Source organism: Gymnodraco acuticeps, unplaced genomic scaffold (assembly GCF_902827175.1).
Source record: "Gymnodraco acuticeps unplaced genomic scaffold, fGymAcu1.1, whole genome shotgun sequence".
Classification (NCBI taxonomy): domain Eukaryota; kingdom Metazoa; phylum Chordata; class Actinopteri; order Perciformes; family Bathydraconidae; genus Gymnodraco; species Gymnodraco acuticeps.
The window spans coordinates 17,050-37,210 of record NW_022991087.1 but is presented as its reverse complement, the minus strand read 5'-3'; the positions used below and the strand labels follow the sequence as shown (position 1 = coordinate 37,210).

Below are 20,161 nucleotides of genomic sequence, written 5' to 3'. Positions count from 1 at the left end.
CCACACACACACACACACACACACACACACACACACACACACACACACACACACACACACACACACACACACACACACACACACACACACACACACACACACACACACACATCACACACACACACACACACACACACACACACACCACACACACACACACACACACACACACACACACACACACACACACACACACACACACTTAATATCTCTCTCCTCTGTTTTTCCGTAATGTCTCCGAGTCTCCCTGATCGCTCATTTCCTCTCATCATCCTTCCTCTCATCCTCTCTCTTTCTCTTGACCCGTTCCCAGAGCTTTCTCAGCGTATGTTATCTCTCTCCTCCTTCTCTTCTCTTATAACATCTCCTCACTCTTTGGTCCAACAGAACTGCGTCAGTAGCATCTGATATCAAAACACATTACACACTTATCCAATGTGACTTACAATAAGTGCAAAAAGCAGAGATCCAAACAGCAAGGGAAGTGCAGGGAGAATAAGTTACAAGGCCTAAGTTAACTTTGTTACGCTAAGTAAATCGGCTACTCAACACAGGTAATGAAAACTGTCAGTATTCTCGGGCAGAGTTTCCTGCACTCATCTTATTTTGTAATTCTCGCCTTATTATGCTCATTCCCAGGTTCATATGTGTATGTGATGTCCCTACTGTGACCTGTTTACATGCTTTAATGTTCAAAAAGGTTACTTAGGATTGAACCACTGATTGATAGAAGACCACTAACCCCTTGAGCCACAGACGCCCCAACAAATATGCAACAAGTAAAGTCTATAAGTCACACTAGTGCCTTTTCTTGCAGCAATGACTTGTGATGAGTAAAGACGAAGTGTCCTTTACTGTAAGATCGTTTTTATATTTTTATTATAACTGATTTTTGTCGACCAGCATCCTTCTTCCTTTGTTTCTGTTTTTATTGATTGATTATATCGTCTTGTTTTTGTACTTTTGTTTTGTGTACGGCGACCTTGAGAGCCTTGAAATACGCCTTTATAAAAAAAATGTATTGTTATAATCTGACTCTTTACCAATCAAGTGAAAGCAGATGACGTCTTGGCCCCTGATCGTCTGCACTGATGGAGGCTGAACTAAACATTGAGACTAAAGAAGAAGTTTGTTTCAGAAACAGTACGTGCTACTTGGGTTTTTTTTAAAGTTGGCAGACGGGTGTTCATCATTCAGCATCGTCACACTGCGAGTGAGTCTGGAAATGAGTCGGTAATTCATCAATCATGGACTTCATCAGAACCTAATATCTTTTTAATGGAGTCTTGGCCCCTTTTCATCGTAAGGCAATCAATCATTTTAGCAAGAACGGTCAAGATGTCAGATCTGAACAGAACCTCCAGGAGTGTGTGGCGCACTACCTTTACATGTTCCTCTTTTAATCCGAATTAAAACAATATTCCAAATGTCCAAAACTTATCATTTAAACAACATAGTTCCTTTGGATATTCCTAATATAGGACATGTTGAGGAGCTCTCTTTGGACATGTGTATATCTAGTGTCTTGATTTATTGTATGTACATTGCCTTGTCTTTTAATGCTGCTGCAACGCAAACATTTCCCAAATTGGGATAAATAAAGTACTTCTCCATCCATATATCTACCTATCTATCCATCTACCTATCTATCCATCCATCTCTCTATCTACCTATCTACCTATCTATCTATCTACCTATCTATCTATCCATCCATCTCTCTATCCATCCATCTCTCTATCTATCTATCTATCTATCTATCTATCTATCTATCTATCTATCTATCCATCTCTCTATCTACCTATCCATCCATCTATCTAACAGTGGCGTTTTCTCCCGGAGGCCAAGGGAAGCCAGGCTTCCCCTGTTTTTTGGATTGTAGTTATAATTTAAATAAATAAATAAAAACACTTTGTTTTGTTTCGATAATTCTCCTTTGCTGTGTGTTGCTGCCGGCCCGTCTCTCCCCCATTCTCATTGAGTATTTTACAAAGAGTAAAACAGCGCCCCTCTAGATGTTATGGTGAAACAGTAGATTGCACTCTCTGCTGCGAGAGGAGGCCAGCCGAATCTGGCTTCCCTTGGTGAAAAAAAAATGGAGGGATTGACCAATCAGATGAGGCTCACGTGATGCCCCTGCCAACCTGTGATTGGTCAGGGCCATGCCAAGGGAAGCCAGAGGCGGCTGGCTTCCCTTGCCTCACATTCCAATCAAATCGCATCAACTTAGTGTTGCAGTGACGCATCCTAAAACCCGGAAGTAAGCTGCGCTCGGGTTCCCTCGACAGAAAGCAATGGGATTTCTCCATAGGATTTAGGAAAATAGCTCGAAATAAGGTCAGTGGAAAACGAACCTGTTAGATAAATGCAAGTTTTGTTCAGTCAGATAATATCCACATGTCTACCCTACTTAATAATTTTCCAATCATAAATCTAATCGATAGAAGATAGATAGCGTCACTGCATCACTCTCACCGCCGTTAGAAAGTAGCAAGCAACTGAAGCAAGTACAATTATGGAGGGTGGAGATTTGGAATATTTCATCAAAAGTAATTGTACTAAACTTCCGCTACAGCAGCAACAACAAATACAATCTGATGACAGGCCAATGCCCAAACTGGAGCTGTGTACAGCGAGGAAAAAAGGAGCGAATCGGACGTAAAACGTTAAAGGTCTCCTGACTTAGTTTGTGAATGAATGCTTATTAGAGTTTCGGCTGGAGAGTGCGTGCGGACCTGTCGGTTAGATAACAGGCGTGTGTAAGTCCTGCATCTGATACAAATGTGTGTAAAATGATACCGGGTGCTGTAATCACTCATCTGGTTACGTTATTACATTGACCACCACACCCCCGACCCAAAAGAAAGGACGTATTATTGGCTTCCCCTAATTTTTTCCCCACGCCACGCTACTGCTATCTATCTACCTATCCATCCATCCATCCATCCATCCTTCTATCTATTTATCTATCTATCTATCTATCTCTCTATCTATCTATCTATCTATCCATCCAACCATCTATCTATCTATCCATCTATCTATCCATCCAACCATCTATATATCTATCCATCCATCCATCTATCTATCCATCTATCCATCTACCTATTTACCTATCCATCCATCCATCTATCCATCTCTCTATCTATCTATCTATCTATATATCTATCTATCCATCCATCTATCTACCTGTCTACCTATCCATCCATCTACCTATCTACCTATCCATCCATCTACCTATCTACCTATCCATCCATCCATCTATCCATCCATCCATCTATCCATCCATCTATCTACAGTATCCATCTATCTATAACGCACATTTGGATCTGGATTTTGGGAAACTTGCCAATATCGCAGCAATCTTTTCAAGACACTGGTTAAAGGACTGGAAGAAGAACGTTGTGTTTTCATCGTAAGCAGTTCACCATTGTTGGAGAACATGGAGAGGAATCCTTTTTGAAGGCTGAATGTAAATGGGAATTGTTCGAATATTCCTTTTATTGTAAAAGGCCTAGTAGGAGTACTGTCTTTACTGTAGACCAGGGGTGCCCAACCTTTTTTGAACCGAGAGCTACTTTCAAAGTTGCCAGTCTGCCGAGATCTACCAGTCCAAATAGAGAGGCGTAGCCATTACTGACAGCCTACTACCAGGTAAATACACACTTCTACTTGTATAAACCTGACCTTTGTACGATTAATACTTCATAAAATACTGCAGATCCTTTATCTTACCTCTTTCTAATCTACACACATTTAACTGAAGTTACACAACAGTGTTGTTGATACAGAGTTGGAGTTTATTCACACGTCACTACAGTGGGTAATGTTTTCAAGAAACATTGAACAGTGCTGCCACATATGACACAGGGAAAAAAGAAAATACTCTGAACCCTTTCTTTGCCATTATATAAAAATAGTGTTGCTACAAAAGTAAAAATTAGGCTTACTAATAAGACAACTCAGATCTGAAGCTACACAGGAATCTGCTGCCAAAGTGCAATAAAAAAGACCAAATTAATAGAATCAAACCCTTTTTTGTAGCATTTTAGTCGAGTATAAAAATAAATGCCTTTAAAATAGGATGCAAGCAACACTAGTTTCTTAACCTGAATTGATAATAGACTATAATCAATTTAAACAGAACAGATCTGAATGTTTGCATTCTTATACCATTTTGTACAATAATTATAATGAATAAGTTCAAACAAACTCAAACTTACAGCTGATTAATAACGGTATCTAACTTGAGTTTTTATTATATCAAAAACCTGTTGAAATGCTTCTGTTATTTTTACTGTCCCCAAAAAGCCCGTCGGCAGCCTCCAGGAATGCTTCTTTCACAACTTCGCCGTCTTTGAAAGACTTCATGTGTTTCGCAAGAACGTGACTGACACGATAAGATGCTCTGGTAGCAGTCTTGCTCTTGTTGTTGGGCCTGGTGGAAATGGACTGCTGTGCATTTAGCTGTGCTCTCAGGCCCCTCCCCTTTTGGAGTGTAGGGCAGAATTAGGAGGGAATTCCGTCTCGTAGCGTTTGTGCACTGTTTTGAAATGCCGCTCCTAAATTACCCTTCTTCGATAAAGCCACGCTCGCATTGCAGATGAGACAGATGGACTTTGAATTGGAATAGATACAAAAATAATGATCCTCCCACTCGGAGTGAAAATTATATATTTGGGGCTTTTTTACTTCTGCCATAATTGCGGTCTTGTGTGTGTGCGACTGTCACTCCTGTTGACACGGACAACCTCAGCGAAATAGTGCCCACTGCCCACCAGCCACGCCCCGACACATGGGGTCACGCCGGCCAATCACAAAGCTTTGATGCGTTCAAGTGCATTATTCTGGCACAGGAAGATTATGTTACAGGACATTAACGATAAAACAGAATGTTGTTGTTCTATTTTTAGACACATCTCGCGATCGACTGGGAATCTCCCCGCGATCGGCCGATCGACCGGTTGGGCACCCCTGCTGTAGACCGTACTGTAGTCAATGTCATCACCACAGGAGTAATTATAGGGAAGTCCTTGACCGTGCAATGCTCCAGAAATGCTGCTGTAATGATGAGGAATCGAATCCAATTAACCCTTCCTCTCACTCGTAAGAGGCGATGAAAAAAGATGACTCGCCTTTGTACCTTCAAGTCTAATGACAAGTGTTAAAGCAGCTATACTGAAAGAGCAGATATAAAAAATACGTCTTTACGAGAATGTCTTCTTAAATATTTAAGGACTCATACTATTAGAAGTCTTCCTTGTGTGTGTGATCTCTAAGTTGTAAGTTCTTAAGTTGGTTCTCTTTGGTTTTATTAGAACTCTGAGGTTGGGGTTGCTGGGTAAATTAATGTAGATTATTTATGTATGTTATGTTCATACTATCATTTTGGGTTTTTATCATATTGTATGAAGACTGTGAGAAATCAAGAGTCTAAATTTCAACAAATAAAATGTGTTTTTACTTTGGTATTAATGTTGTTCATATGTATTGTCGGATATTGACATTTTTAAAACCCTTTTAATATATTTGATGTTGGCATTCACAGCTTGTACCCCCTCATTTTGTTTAGTGATTGAGTGTTTATTAGTTTGTCAGTCTTTCTTTTGTTGATTCATAAGATAAATATTTAAATACACCCGATTTCATTCTAGGGTTAGGGTTAGGGTGTAAACTAAGGTTATTGATCAAATTCTAGATTTCTTTCATGATTATTTGTTAGGTCTCCATGAACATAGTGAAATATATCCTTTTTAAGTCCTCACTCCTTGGTGATGTCTTTAAACGTTGATCTGTCAGTCCGAACCCCCTAGAAATAACTTCACTTCCATCACTTATATAAGAGAGCAAAGCAAACGATATTTAAAAAAGATAGACATTTTTCTTCAACTTTTGGATGAAAAAACTACTCCAAAAATGTATGATTTCCAAAATACTTGGTGATTATTTTCCCGTTGACTGACTTATTGTTGCAGCTCTACTTGATTTATTGATTGTATTCATTGATTTCCACATGAACAAATACTTTTACGTATCATAAAAATGGTTTGTGAATATATATTTTCTATGTAGAAACTGATAAGTCGACTATTCGTTGCAGCTCTACTTCTCAGTGACCTCGTCTTGTCCAGATTGGGATGGGATTTTAGGAGGTCTGTAAGAGTTTGGAAACTAACCGTAACCCTAACACCATGAAGTAGATGGGTTTAGAGGGGGGTCCTCACCACTGATTGGTGTTATATTTGCGAGATTCCCAAAAACAGGTAATTTCCAAGCCTTTGATAGAGTTTACTAGACATTAAAGGTCTCCTATTATACTGTTCTTCATCAATATATTACAGGTCTCAGATATATCCAGAGCCTGTCTCTGATTGGCTGAAACACCAAACAGATCATTGCAGCATTACCCATAATGCCCTCTGTTTCAGCCCTGTTTCCAAAGTGCTGATTCTCTGTCTGTTATTTTAGATGAAAACAAGGAGCCCCTCCCCACGCCCCTCTGAGAGACATTTGGTTACAAAGAACTCAATGGAGCTCTAGGAGGAGATTCAGGTGATAAGGGGGGGGGGGGTAATTGTTATTGTACAATGCCTTATCTTTTTCTGCTGCTGCAACAAACATTTCCCAAATTGGGATCAATAAAGTACTTCTTATCTTATCTTATCTTTTTGAGTTGTCACTGAAAAAACTGAAACGTTGACTTTAATTAAATGTTTTCTGTCAACAGATTAGTTGAAAGCAGTAATATTAAGTGTAAATATAACATATTAGGTTCCACTTAATAGAGTTGCTTACGAGACATTTGTTGACAGAAAACCTTATAATTTAAAGACAACTTTTCAGTTTATTCAGTGTCCATTATGTCGGACAGACAATAAGACAAGTTTGTGTTCTGAGATACGACCCAGGAGGATAATGGGGGGGTCCCAAAGTCCTTAAGCCCCCGCGGTGAGTCTCACTGGAGAAATGTGCGTTGTTTCAGCTGCTTAAGATATAAAAAAGGGGTTTCCCTCATTCTCCGCCCCTCCTGCTTTCTTTTATCGCTTTTTCCTCGCCGCTCTGTTAGCATTTCGCTCGCTCGTGTTCCCTCTCTCCCTTCCCTCGCTCTGATTGGGATCTGCAGTCAAGCAGATTAACACATCCTGGCAGGAGAGGCAGGCTGCCCACACACACACACACTAACACACACACACACACACACACACACACACACACACACACACACACACACACACACACACACACACACACACACACACACACACACACATACAAGAACACACACAAGAACACACACAGTCTTTCAAGCAGCACGTGCATCTAAGAGAGAGGCTGTGTGTGTATATGTATTGCCTCTCAGCCTTGCAATGAAGTGAAGGAATGTTTAACCATGTGATGCACACATACACACACACACACACACACACACACACACACACACACACACACACACACACACACAGGGCTTTTATAAGCATACAGTACAGGGACATTACTGCGTGCATGTACAGTAAATGCATGGTGACCAAACACAAACCAAAGCACATAAGTGTGTGTGTGTGTGTGTGTGTGTGTGTGTGACTAAATCCACACTTCATAATTTATACTCAAAAGCACTTGCTTGGAGTGAATCACGGAGGCACAGCGGCAAATGGGCACATTTTGTGACTATCCAATTACCATCTGTGTGTGTGTGTGTGTGTGTGTGTGTGTGTGTGTGTGTGTGTGTGTGTGTGTGTGTGTGTGTGTGTGTGTGTGTGTGTGTGTGTGTGTCTCATATGTGCCACTGCAGATACTCTTTAATAACTATCCTATAATTCATCCATACCGTCACATTGGCTGCTCTGCCCTGAAAGGCCCAATGTCAAGTGTCATGTGAGCAGTCATGTGAATGTACGACGTGCTGCAATGTGACCCGAATAAAACATGGAGGAAATACAATATATACAAATTCTTACGACATAATGTAATAGTATTTGCTTTGCCTTTTTCTTAATGTTAGTTAAGCAATATGTCACAGTACAGGCCGGCTATGGAAGCCTTTTAAATGTGAAAATGGAGGTGTATAGCAAATATATCATGTATATATAAGTCAAAAATAGTTCATAATATCATAATTACACTGTAGTTACACTGTTAATACACCCAAATAAACTCTTACCATACCCGTGTAACACTATTAATTCACCCATACTATTAGACCCATATTACACCCATGTAACACTGTTATTTCACCTATATTACACTCTCATTTGACCCACATTGCACCCATGTAACACCAATATTACACAGTTATTACACTGTTATTAAAACCATTTTACACATGGACACAGTCTTGGTAAATGTCTGTATCCATAACCATGTAAGGGTTAAATAAGATGTGTTTCTGTAGTTTTAATATTGTTTTGGTACAGTTGTTTGCAGTCGAAAGGAGCCAGTTGAGGTGGTTCGGGCACCTAGTAAGGATGCCACCTGGGCGCCTCCCTAGGGAGGTGTTCCAGGCACGTCCAGCTGGGAAGAGACCAAGGGGTAGACCTAGGACCAGGTGGAGGGATTATATCTCTTCGCTGACCTGGGAGCGCCTTGGGATCCCCCAGTCAGAGCTGGTTGATGTCGCCAGGGAAAGGAACGTTTGGGGCTCTCTGCTGGAACTGCTACCCCCGCGACCCGACCACGGATAAGTGGGAGAAGATGGATGGATGGATGTTTGCAGTGTAGTACAGCTACTCTTTGAAATGCGTTTTTTTTAGGAATCTCTTATGTCCTAATGATTCAAAATGTGTCTGTAAATGCAAAATATACGGGATTAGTGGATCATGTTTGGCACAGACGACACTAACACCCGCTTAACCAGCAGGATGCACATCTGGCAGCGGGACAACTGAGGACAACGCATCATGGACCACAGAGGGAACCGGTGGGTGGAGGTGGGAGGTAAAGCATGGAAGCCCCCATGTAGGACACACACACGCGAACACACAGACAGAAGTCAACGCATCGAGAGGCTAACCAGGACTGAATATTGTATGAGGCGTTCTCATGGGCTGCTGCAGAGCGTGCAAACAGAGAGAGAGAGAGAGAGAGAGAGAGGTACACTTATGCATACACACACACACACACCATACATACACACACATAAAGAGAGAGAGAGAGAGAGAAAGAGACAGAGTGACACACTTGAAAACACAAACACATGTACACACACAAACAGGGCCAGTGGAGCTTGAGCTGATGTTGCCCCGAGCTGCTCAACGCCCTGACACACACACACACACACACACACACACACACACACACACACACACACACACACAAACACACACACACACACACACACACACACACACACACACACACACACACACACACACACACACACACACACACACACACACACACACACTTAAGAGCCATCTGCAGCTGGAGATACAGCCTCCAGAAAGGTTTTACTGCTGACACTCTGAGACAGACAGAAAGAGAGGGAGAGAGAAAAGGGTAAAATGGTCGTGACCGAATCAGGATGTTAGGAGGAAGGCAGAGGAGGAAGAGAGAGGAGGAAGGCAGAGGAGGAAGAGAGAGGAGGAAGGCAGAGGAGGAAGAGAGAGGAGGAAGGCAGAGGAGGAAGAGAGAGAAAGGGAGACAGGAAGTGACAGCGGGGAGGAAGAAACCAGGACTTTGCTTCCTCAGTCTTTCCTTCTGCCCACTCAAATCCAAAACTGCCTCACCAACATTTCACACCTAATTGGACTTTCTCCGTTACAAACCTCAAGCCTCTTCTCAAAAAGATAGTCGTAGAGACGACATGTCCAACAGGACCGTTAGTCCAATAACAGTCTCAATGTTCATCCTCAGGGAAACCTATGCTTCATGTGTGAATGAAGGCGATGCTGTTGACATTTCTCCAATACTGTAAGTGTCAACAACTACGGTCAATTCAGCCACAACACTTTACTGTATTTGTCATTGTAAAGAACTTTCCCCTGGAGTAGGGACCACATTTCGACCCTCGCTTCTGACATGTATTAAACTTTTGTTCCATAAGTCTCAGATTCTCAGGTTCCTCAAAAGGTTCCCAGGTTTCTGTAAGAGTGGCAGGGATCTATTAGCTGCATGTGAAACGTCTCACATTTCGCCTGCTTGTGATTGATTTAGATGTTTTTATGGATAGTTTCAGACAACTTGGAAGAGAAGGATGCCTTGAAGCTGCAGTGTGAGGTCAGAGGAGCCTCTCGAGGGTTTAAGAGATGAATCAAACAATCTCTGAAGCCTCTGGGCGTCTTCCAAAAACATCTTCGATACAAAAAAACTGTCTGAAAAAGGTGAAATACAGCCAATCATTCGGTGTCAAAGTCAACCATTCCTGGAACACTGGTACGCACCGCTCTGTTTATAAATCAGAAACTGGCAGAGAGGAATTGTTTCAAATCGAAAGTGTTCCCTTGTTGAGCGTTCCTGGGGACTAACTCCCATTAGTAGTTCATTTGACGCTGACGTTAGATGTGGGAACGATGGTTTTGTTCCAAAATAATGAGGCCAATTGGACAACATCTTCTGGTAGTTCAAAATCATGCTTCTGTGGTGACTCGGCGTTTCCTGTCCTAACCTAGGGTGACCAGACGTCCCTGTTTTCCGGGGACAGTCCCCGTTTGTATTGGCCTGTCCCCGGTTGAAACTGTCCCCATTTTTTAATACGTTAAAAACACATAGCAAGGTGCAATAAAACGTTTCATGTCAGGAAACACTGGGTGAACAGACTGCGGTCGAGCCAGCCCCCACTTCGGAAAACACAGTCAAGCCAGCCCGCACGTTGTATTGCGGTGCGCGAATATGCATTACGGTAGAGGCCTGTAAAAACTGCCTTCAAAATAAAAGCGTTTACTCGGTCAATAACAAATATACCTAAAAAACACACCAAACATATTCATATATACTGGAGCTTAAATTAAGACATATGTACTATATAATGTGATCAATCATAATTTAAAACAAACTACGTATAACCACATTATAACTGAGTGAATGTAAAATGTAAGGATACAGTTTGAAGACATATCTGGCATTTCCACTAATTTCAATTGATGTTGACACCATCTCACAACACTCCTAAAATAACATTACTTCTGAAGCACAATTTAAAATGTATGCTGTTTAAAATCTCAAATTAGATCTATTGTCCATCTATATTTTGATTATTATTTAATGGACACCTTCCATAATCAAAGAGTCACTCAAATTCAATTAAAGACTTATTTCACTTCAGGGTGATAGCAGCAGGAGACCTCATCTAGTCACTCAGAGAGAATCAGGACAATCTGATGTAGAATTTCAAAATAAAAGACCTTTGAAGTCTCATATATGAGATATCGTCCTTCTGTTTGTATCTAACAGTTCAAATGTTCAAATTACATTGAACCAGAATTGTCCCCCTTTTTTATTTAACAGTGAAGAAAATTGGATATGTTAATGATATATTGACCGCAAAACTCAAAATGTCCCCGGTTTTCATTTTGAAAATCTGGTCACCTTATCCTAACCCCCCCCCCTCAGAAACTGACATTGTTCTGCTTTGCCATGTGTGTTTATTTGTTGAAATGCGGCGTTAACCCGACCTTTCTACATGACGATAATGTGTTTGCCAATATGTGGCGCTTCCTGCATGTTGACGGTGTTTGTGGTTGACCGATTTCAAACAGTGTCAAAAAACAAGTGAGGAAAACATTGGAGCTTTAAGTCTCCGCTCCATGCGAAGCCTAAGTGCTGCAGTGCAGTGTAACGGCGCGCTGAATCATAGCATCTCGTGTTCAATTCATGAGAGGGCCATTATGTATAATAGGGTCAGCAAGCATGTGAATGTGCTGCGTGTTCGCCTGACGAGCTGCACATCTTCCCCACAGGGAGCAAAGACGTCAGGAAATGAATTACCAAAACATAAGAAGCAAACGATTGCGCTCGCACCTTCTCTCCTGACCCCATCACTGACCTCTCTGATACTAATATGCATATGAGAAAGCTACTTTTCCATAAAACGTTATCGTGAAAACACTAATTTGTTTATATTAGAAACTCGGTCAGGCATGTAGGAAAATAAAACACTATTGACCCGTGTAACACTATTAATACAGCCATATTAGACCCACATTGCACCCATGTAACAACCAATATTACACTGTTATTACACTGTTATTACACAATCACCCACCTAACTATTACACCCAAATTATCCCTATATTACACTGTTATTTGACCCACATTGCACCCATGTGACACCAGTATTGCACTGTTATTACACCCATTTTACACATGGACACAGCCTTGGTAAATGACTGTATCCGTAAACCATGTAAGGGTTAAATAAGATGTGTTTCTGTAGTCTTAATATTGTTTTGGTACAGTTGTTTGCAGTGTAGTACAGCTACTCTCTCTGTCTCTCTCATGTAGGTTTTTTAGGAATCTCTTAGGTCCTAATGATTCCACCAGTAGGTACCACCAGTAGGTTCCACCAGTAGGTTCCACCAGTAGGTACCACCAGTAGGTTCCACCAGTAGGTACCACCAGTAAGTATCACCAGTAGGTTCCACCAGTAGGTACCATCAGTAGGTACCACCAGTAGGTTCCACCAGTAGGTACCACCAGTAGGTTCCACCAGTAGGTACCACCAGTAGGTACCACCAGTAATACCACATGTAGGTACCACCAGGAGGTACCACCAGTAGGTTCCACCAGTAGGTTCCACCAGTAGGTACCACCAGTAGGTTCCACCAGTAGGTACCACATGTAGGTACCACCAGGAGGTACCACCAGTAGGTACCACCAGTAGGTACCACCAGTAGGTACCACATGTAGGTTCCACCAGTAGGTTCCACCAGTAGGTACCACCAGTAGGTTCCACCAGTAGGTACCACCAGTAGGTACCACCAGTAGGTACCACCAGTAATACCACCAGTAATACCACCAGTAGGTACCACCAGTAGGTACCACCAGTAATACCACATGTAGGTACCACCAGGAGGTACCACCAGTAGGTACCACCAGTCGGGTACCACCAGTAATACCACATGTAGGTACCACCAGGAGGTACCACCAGTAGGTTCCACCAGTAGGTTCCACCAGTAGGTACCACCAGTAGGTACCACCAGTAATACCACATGTAGGTACCACCAGGAGGTACCACCAGTAGGTACCACCAGTCGGTACCACCAGTAATACCACCAGTAATACCACCAGTAATACCACCAGGAGGTACCACCAGTAATACCACATGTAGGTACCACCAGTCGGTACCACCAGTAATACCACCAGTAGGTACCACCAGTAATACCACCAGTAATACCACCAGTAATACCACCAGTAATACCACCAGTAATACCACCAGTAATACCACATGTAGGTATATAAAATCCAGGTGAAAAGGAACTGCTTTTTACAAAAATCTGGGTATTTTCGGGTAGAAATCAATGATAACAAATACAGAAATAATCAACAGCTAAACAAGCGGGATGGAGTTGGATCATCCACTCTCCTTTTAACAGGCTGGACTGCAATGAACTGGAATAGCCTTGATAGACTGGACTTAATGAAGTCTGAGGAGGGTGGGATTAGATTAGTTTAAGTGAAATATAAACTCCAAGAACAGTTACTACAACGCAGATTTTCCAACTTTGATGCACCAAAGAACAACCTGAAAATGTTTCAATCGTACTCCTGTTGCCTTCGTCCCCCCCCCCCCCTACTTTGGTGTTCACGGTCACATTTGACCGGTCCTGTTTTAACTGCTATTACATTAACACAAAAACCATTAATCTTCACCAAATGTCATTTAACACCCTTTCAAACTGTACATATTGTATCAGACTACTGGTATACATGAAAAACTGCAGTCAATATACAAAGAACAGACACTGAACATGTACTGCATGTGCCAGGTGTGATCCATGTGGGGGGAGGGGCACATAAGAGCGGGAAATGTGTCAAATTGTTCTGTGTGTGTGTGTGTGTGTGTGTGTGTGTGTGTGTGTGTGTGTGTGTGTGTGTGTGTGTGTGTGTGTGTGTGTGTGTGTGTGTGTGTGTGTGTGTGTGTGTGTTTTATCTGATCCGGATGGTTACTAATTCCTTTTCTTTATGGCGGTCATAAACCATAGGTGTTTCAAAGTTGACTAAATCATCCAAAATGCAATGAAAGTGGTGATCAGCAATGTTATATGTTCAAATGTCTCCTGTGAAGGATATCATGAAGCCTTGATGCAATCGAATGTAAAACAAAAAAGTTATGATTGATGAAAGCAGTAAATCGGTCAGATTTGACCCGAAGACAACAGGAGGGTTAAAGAAGTGTATCTCATTGTGAAAGAGTGTTAGTTATATCACAATGTGTTTTGTGTTCATTAAAATGTGATTAAACATTGTTTATTTTGACGTTAACGAGCAGAAACTGGTTGGTTATTCATATAAAATCACTTTATGTGTGGAAATAGTTAAAGTATATCAGCCAGATTTGACCCGAAGACAACAGGAGGGTTAAGTGAAAAATAAACACTAGGAACAGTTACTAAAACGCTGATTTGCCAACAAAAAACAACCTTTTGACTGAAAATGTTTCCATAGCGAGTCAGCAAAGTGGGCTATCCCACTCAAAGACTGTGTCATGGTCAAATGGATGATATATTTGGGGAAATTCAAGTAATTCCCGCCCGGTGCACTTGTTGACCGCTCATGTGTTGTGAGCCATCTTGTAGTTTATCTAAAGAGACCATGAATGTGCGCATGTCTGTCTGCAGCGTGTTATTGAGTCTTGAAACATGTGATTGTAAAAGCTCCAAAGGCACAGTGCTGTGTAAACTCAAAAGAAGTGTATCAAACCTGTGAGATTCAGTTATTCTGCAGACAGACACATGTACTCTTGGCGGACTTGACGCAAGTATTCTGGCTCTTGTACAACAATATAATAATTCCTTCAATCGGCAGTGTGTCTGTGTTTCTGTTTTGTTATCTTGTTATGTCTACGGTTTGGGATCCACGACACTCCCCTTCCCCCTCCACGCTTTACCTCGATGATGTCGGCGTTGGTCCGGCTCTCGTGCGGCTCGTTGTACTCGGTGTATTTGAGCAGAACTTTGTCCATGTCGGTGCTGGCGTACTGGAACAGCTTGTTGGAGTGGTTGAAGATGATGAGGGCGATCTCGCAGTCGCACAGCACGCTCAGCTCGTACGCCTTCTTCATCAGACCAAACTTCCTCTTGGTGAACGTCACCTGGAGATAAGAAGAGGAGGAAGACATTTTGAGTCACGGGAATGCTTCATTTTCAAAATCGGAAATGAATGCACTGCAGAAGAAATCCATATTTTTGTTAGTCAAAGTTAAATGTTGTATTCTAGAGCAGCAACCGTCCTTTTCCTGTCATGTTTTTCACGTTTCATTTTAAACTGAACTGGCGAAAGAGGAATAACCTCAACCTGTTGACATGTTATCGATTAGTTTTGAAGATATCTCTATTTAAGTCGGCGTGATGATTGACAATGTAAAATGGACCAGGAACATTCAAAGAACTGCAGATTTCTATGGAAATAACTTGAAATATTTTTATTTTCTGGGGGATTTTAGGGTGCGTTCACACCTGCCTTTTATAGTGCGGTTGAATCGAACCCTGGTGCGTTCAGCCGCTTGGTGCGGTTCATTTGGGTCGGTGTGAACACAGTCCGAGACCTCTGAAGTGAACTAAACAACCGGACTCTGGTCCGCTAAAATAGGTGGTCTCGGAGCGCTTGCTAGTGAACTCTGGAGCGGTTCATTGCTGAACTCTGGAGCGGTTCATTGCTGGTGTGAACGCAGTGTGCACCAAAACATAGGAAGCGTAGTATTTACGTGTCACAAGAACGTGGATATCTTCAAAATCTTTAGCGAAAGAGTCTTTCAAGACATCCGCGGTTGCTTAGTTAAAGAGTGAAGCAGAATGAAGAGTTGAACAGTGTCGTGTAAAGTAAAAATTCTCCATCAACTACATAAAAGTAAGAACCTCTGTCGTCGGTGAAACGCCCTCCTGACTGCAGAACGTCTCTCATGTGTTATAATGTTTTTTAACGGACATTGTCTGATTATATAATCATATACGCGGGCCGCTAGTGTCTGTTGATCTCCACATTAACAGCAGCATGAGAATAACCTGCCGAAAGTGCCGATGCTCCATGGCGGAGGCTCCGGTAGAAATTGTCGGGATTTGCGTTTTTACCCCCTCAATGTCTGACCAATGGTTGAACAGCATTTCCGTGCACATGACTTGTGTTTAAAGTTTATAGTCCGTTTGAGTTTTGCCGTGTGAACGCAAACCGAACCTTCTGAAGAATGAAACCATGTAACACACTGTGGTCCGGTGCGCAGCTGAGAGCGGACTATTAGGTGTGAATGCACCCTGAGTTGCCAGTTCAAGTCCCGAAGAGACCAACAAAATGCGTCACGTGTGCAATGGTACTGTGTGTATTCATCAAACTCAATGAAGGGTCATGTTCTTCTCCAGTTGTAAACACTTAAGGGTCACATAGTTTCACATAGTGGGAAATACATTTTGACCGTCTGATAAGTATTGCAATAAAGCCTGAGCACAATTAGCTTAGCTTAGCACAAACAGCTAGCGTGGCTCTGTATCCAACGCTCCAAAGCTAACTGCTTCCTGTGTTATCCCAAACTAAAATGTAACAGTTCATATCATTTACAGTGTTTTTCTGCCGGGAACATTCATTTCCTGAAGTCAAGTTCACACTTTCAGTCTTGATTTAAGCACGAACCACGTTGGCATATCTCCCTCTCGATAGAAGTACTCCTTATATGTTCAACTTGTGATAATCCTGGATACGATCTGAGCATTTTGACACAAAATCACTGTTTTATTGCCATGTTTTATAGTTTGCAGGGGGAGTATGGGATCGAAACAGGAGTGATTGTATAAAAGTACTGTGTGCTTTAGGAAACAGACTTCTAGACAGAGTGTCTGAACATGCTCTCTTTCAAGTACTCCGTTTGTAGTACACACACACACACAGCTTTTCTCCCGTCACACTCATTCCCCTCTCCGTTTTCACACTCTCTTATGCTCTTTTCCATGCTCTCTTTCTGTGTCACACACTCTCTCCCGCTCTCTTTTCCACACTCTCCTTCTGTCACACGTTATTTCTCACACACACACACACACTTGCAGAAGTGGGAGTGTTGCTGAGGCACAGGGTCCCTTGTCGTCTCCATGTTGGCTTTAGAAAGCGCTTCCCGGCGATAACCAACTGGTATTTACCATCCAGGGAGATTTGGCTTTGTTTGGATTCAACACACACACACACACACACACACACACACACACACACACACACACACACACACACACACACACACACACACACACACACACACACACACACACACACACACACACACACACACACACACACACACACACACACACACACACACACACACACACACACACACACACACACACACACACACACACACACACACACACACACACACACACACACACACACACACACACACACACACACACACACAGAGGGAGAAGGAGAGGCTTCAGGTTCAGACACAATATGGTGTTTGATATGGCAGCGATGCAGATAGAGACACAGATGGGAATCAGGACTGATGTGAAGGTGTAACGAGCGGTTTTAAAGCACGCTGCTGGTCAGGGCGCGCCCACGGGTGACATCAACACATTTCCATTAGGTAAAACACCTGCTGTGACCTCACAGAGTGGGCGGGAGCTGTGGAGCAGCATTCCTGTGTCTGCACTGAAGGGATCCCGGAGCGTTTCATCCTGTAAATCCACATTTCTGTGAAGCGGCCTACGTTTTTAGGGCTTTATATTCCTGTCTTCAAACGAAATGAAAATGGTGGTAAAGTCAGAAAATGGACAGTCTGCTTTGATCGGAAGTGATAAATAGCTGAGACACTAGAACTGAATTCAATTTGAAATCATTTCTGTATTATTATGTTTTATTTGTATTTTATTGTTTGATGTATTTATTTTTCTGTTATTGTATTTATTTGTAATTGTATTTTATTCATTTTAATACATTTTATTTGGTGTTATTATATTTAATTACATGTTATGTATTTGTAATTAAATGCACAATCAATTTTGTTATTGTTTTTATTTATGTATTTATTTGTTATTTATTTTTCTATGTTTATTTGTTGTATGTAATGACATGCTTTTTTAATTAAATGTATAATAATATTTTCCTATATTTTTAATGTATTTATTATGCATTTATTTATTTTGTATTTATTTTTATTTAATGTATTTATTATTACATGTGATTTAATTGTATTGCATCTCATTGTGTTCCACCAAACCACATGGTATCTGTTCTTATCCCTTCCATAATAGCGCCGCTGGTTCCGAGGTGTTATTTAGCGTCCTGTAATAACACAGTCATAGCGCTACGATGCATTATCACTGATATCGAACTGATGAAAGCTCTGCTCTGCTTCTGCTTTCTGCAATTGAAATGAATTGAATAAGGAAAGAGGAAGAGATAGAGGGGGGAGATAAGATAGAGACACGGGGGAGGATGATAGCGAGACCTTCAATCTCTCACAATCTCACCCTCCTTTTTCCTCTCTCTCTCTCTCTTTCCCACATCCTCCTCTCGCGCTCACTCGTTGCTTCCTGCTGCCACAAATCAAATTATAACGGGGTCGTATCCATGAGCAACCGCCTCCCCCCACCCTCTGTTTCCCACCTCATCACCTCACCTCTCACCCTCCATCTTTATCTCTCTGCCTATCTTCCTCCCCCTCTTCCTCTTCCTCCCCCTCTTCCTCTTCCTCCCCCCTTCCTCTTCCTCTGAGCAGATGAAGTATGTGGCAACGTTGGAAAGGGACGAAATGACGGCAGGTGATGAAGAGACGAGCAAACAACAACAACAACATGATGCTGCACGACTTTATATTAGACATTTTATTTAATACGCAATATGGACCCGTGCTATATCCAGACCGCTGTAGGTGCAATATAATAACATATTAAGTACTTTATATATTAGTATACTACGTTACAGACTTAATAAAAGGTATGGTTCCTTTCAAAATCACCATGAATATTTTTGTTATTTTATTCTTTGAAACTGCTTGTCCTATATTATTATCATGTATAAATAATAATAATAATAAATACACACAACAACAACAACAACAACAAGAAGATGCTGCATGATTTATATTAGACGTTTTATTTAATATGCAATATGGACCCGTGCAATATCCAGACCGCTGTAGGTGCAATATATTAAATATATAGTAAATAGAGTATAAAAAGTCCCGGTACTTTACAGACTTCTTTAAAAAAAATCTTACCATGAATATTTGTTTATTTCAGTGTTTTTTTGGGGGGGCCATAACTTGTAATTAAGCAATAGCTCACGACAGGCCGAACAACCCCCTTAGCTGTGATATAATGAGCAGATACCACGGCCTGAAGTGAGCTGTTGCTTTTATAAAACGGTTACCAAGTGTGGCAATATGAAAGAAAATACACTCTACACTAAATAGTTTTTATTAGTAAATAATGATGTTCAAAATAAAATAGTCCCTCCGTTGCCTTCTGCACGAAACATAGTGCGAGGTGGTTGCTATGCAACAACACTAACAGCTAGTGAACATATTAGACAGAGAGCGTTGATCCATTATTTGGCTGTTTATTTACATTAATTTGTATGTTGGCGTTTATTGTGCAGCCACTGAAAACCTGTGCAGCATCAGTAGCATGCTTACGAGGTTACTTGTATAGGTTGAGGTTGTTCTGGCTGTTGCTCGGCGTGGCGAGAATATTGCTCCACTTTCTCCGGTCCCCGAGATTCGGCTTCCAGCAGCTCTGGAGAGAGCTTTCGCACCTGTGGCCACTAACGGTCATCATGTCTCTGCTTTGGTTCAAGACCCGCATCAGAAAGCTTTTGAATGGTGGTACTTTTCCAGTTGGTCTACTTGCTCTTCACGTAGCTCTACCCGTGATATACGCTCATTATATCACGGCTAAGAACCAATCAGATTGCTTGATTTGACTTATCCATTTTATAAATAAATTTCCAATCATTTCAAAATAAATAAATACCGTGATTATTTGGTCAAATACTGTGATGTGAGTCATACTGCCCGGCGCTAAATACA

At 41.6% G+C, this 20,161-nt stretch overlaps 1 protein-coding gene across 1 annotated transcript in view; it reads right to left on the bottom strand.

Annotated features, from left to right (window-relative positions):
• LOC117560065 (myocyte-specific enhancer factor 2D-like) overlaps positions 1–20,161 on the bottom strand; it is a 38,900-nt gene that overhangs the window by 13,404 nt on the left and 5,335 nt on the right. Inside the window, exon 2 of the mRNA XM_034236820.1 lies at positions 15,038–15,241. Within this exon, the coding sequence (XP_034092711.1) occupies positions 15,038–15,241 (204 nt within the window). The remainder of the gene's footprint in view (positions 1–15,037; positions 15,242–20,161) is intronic.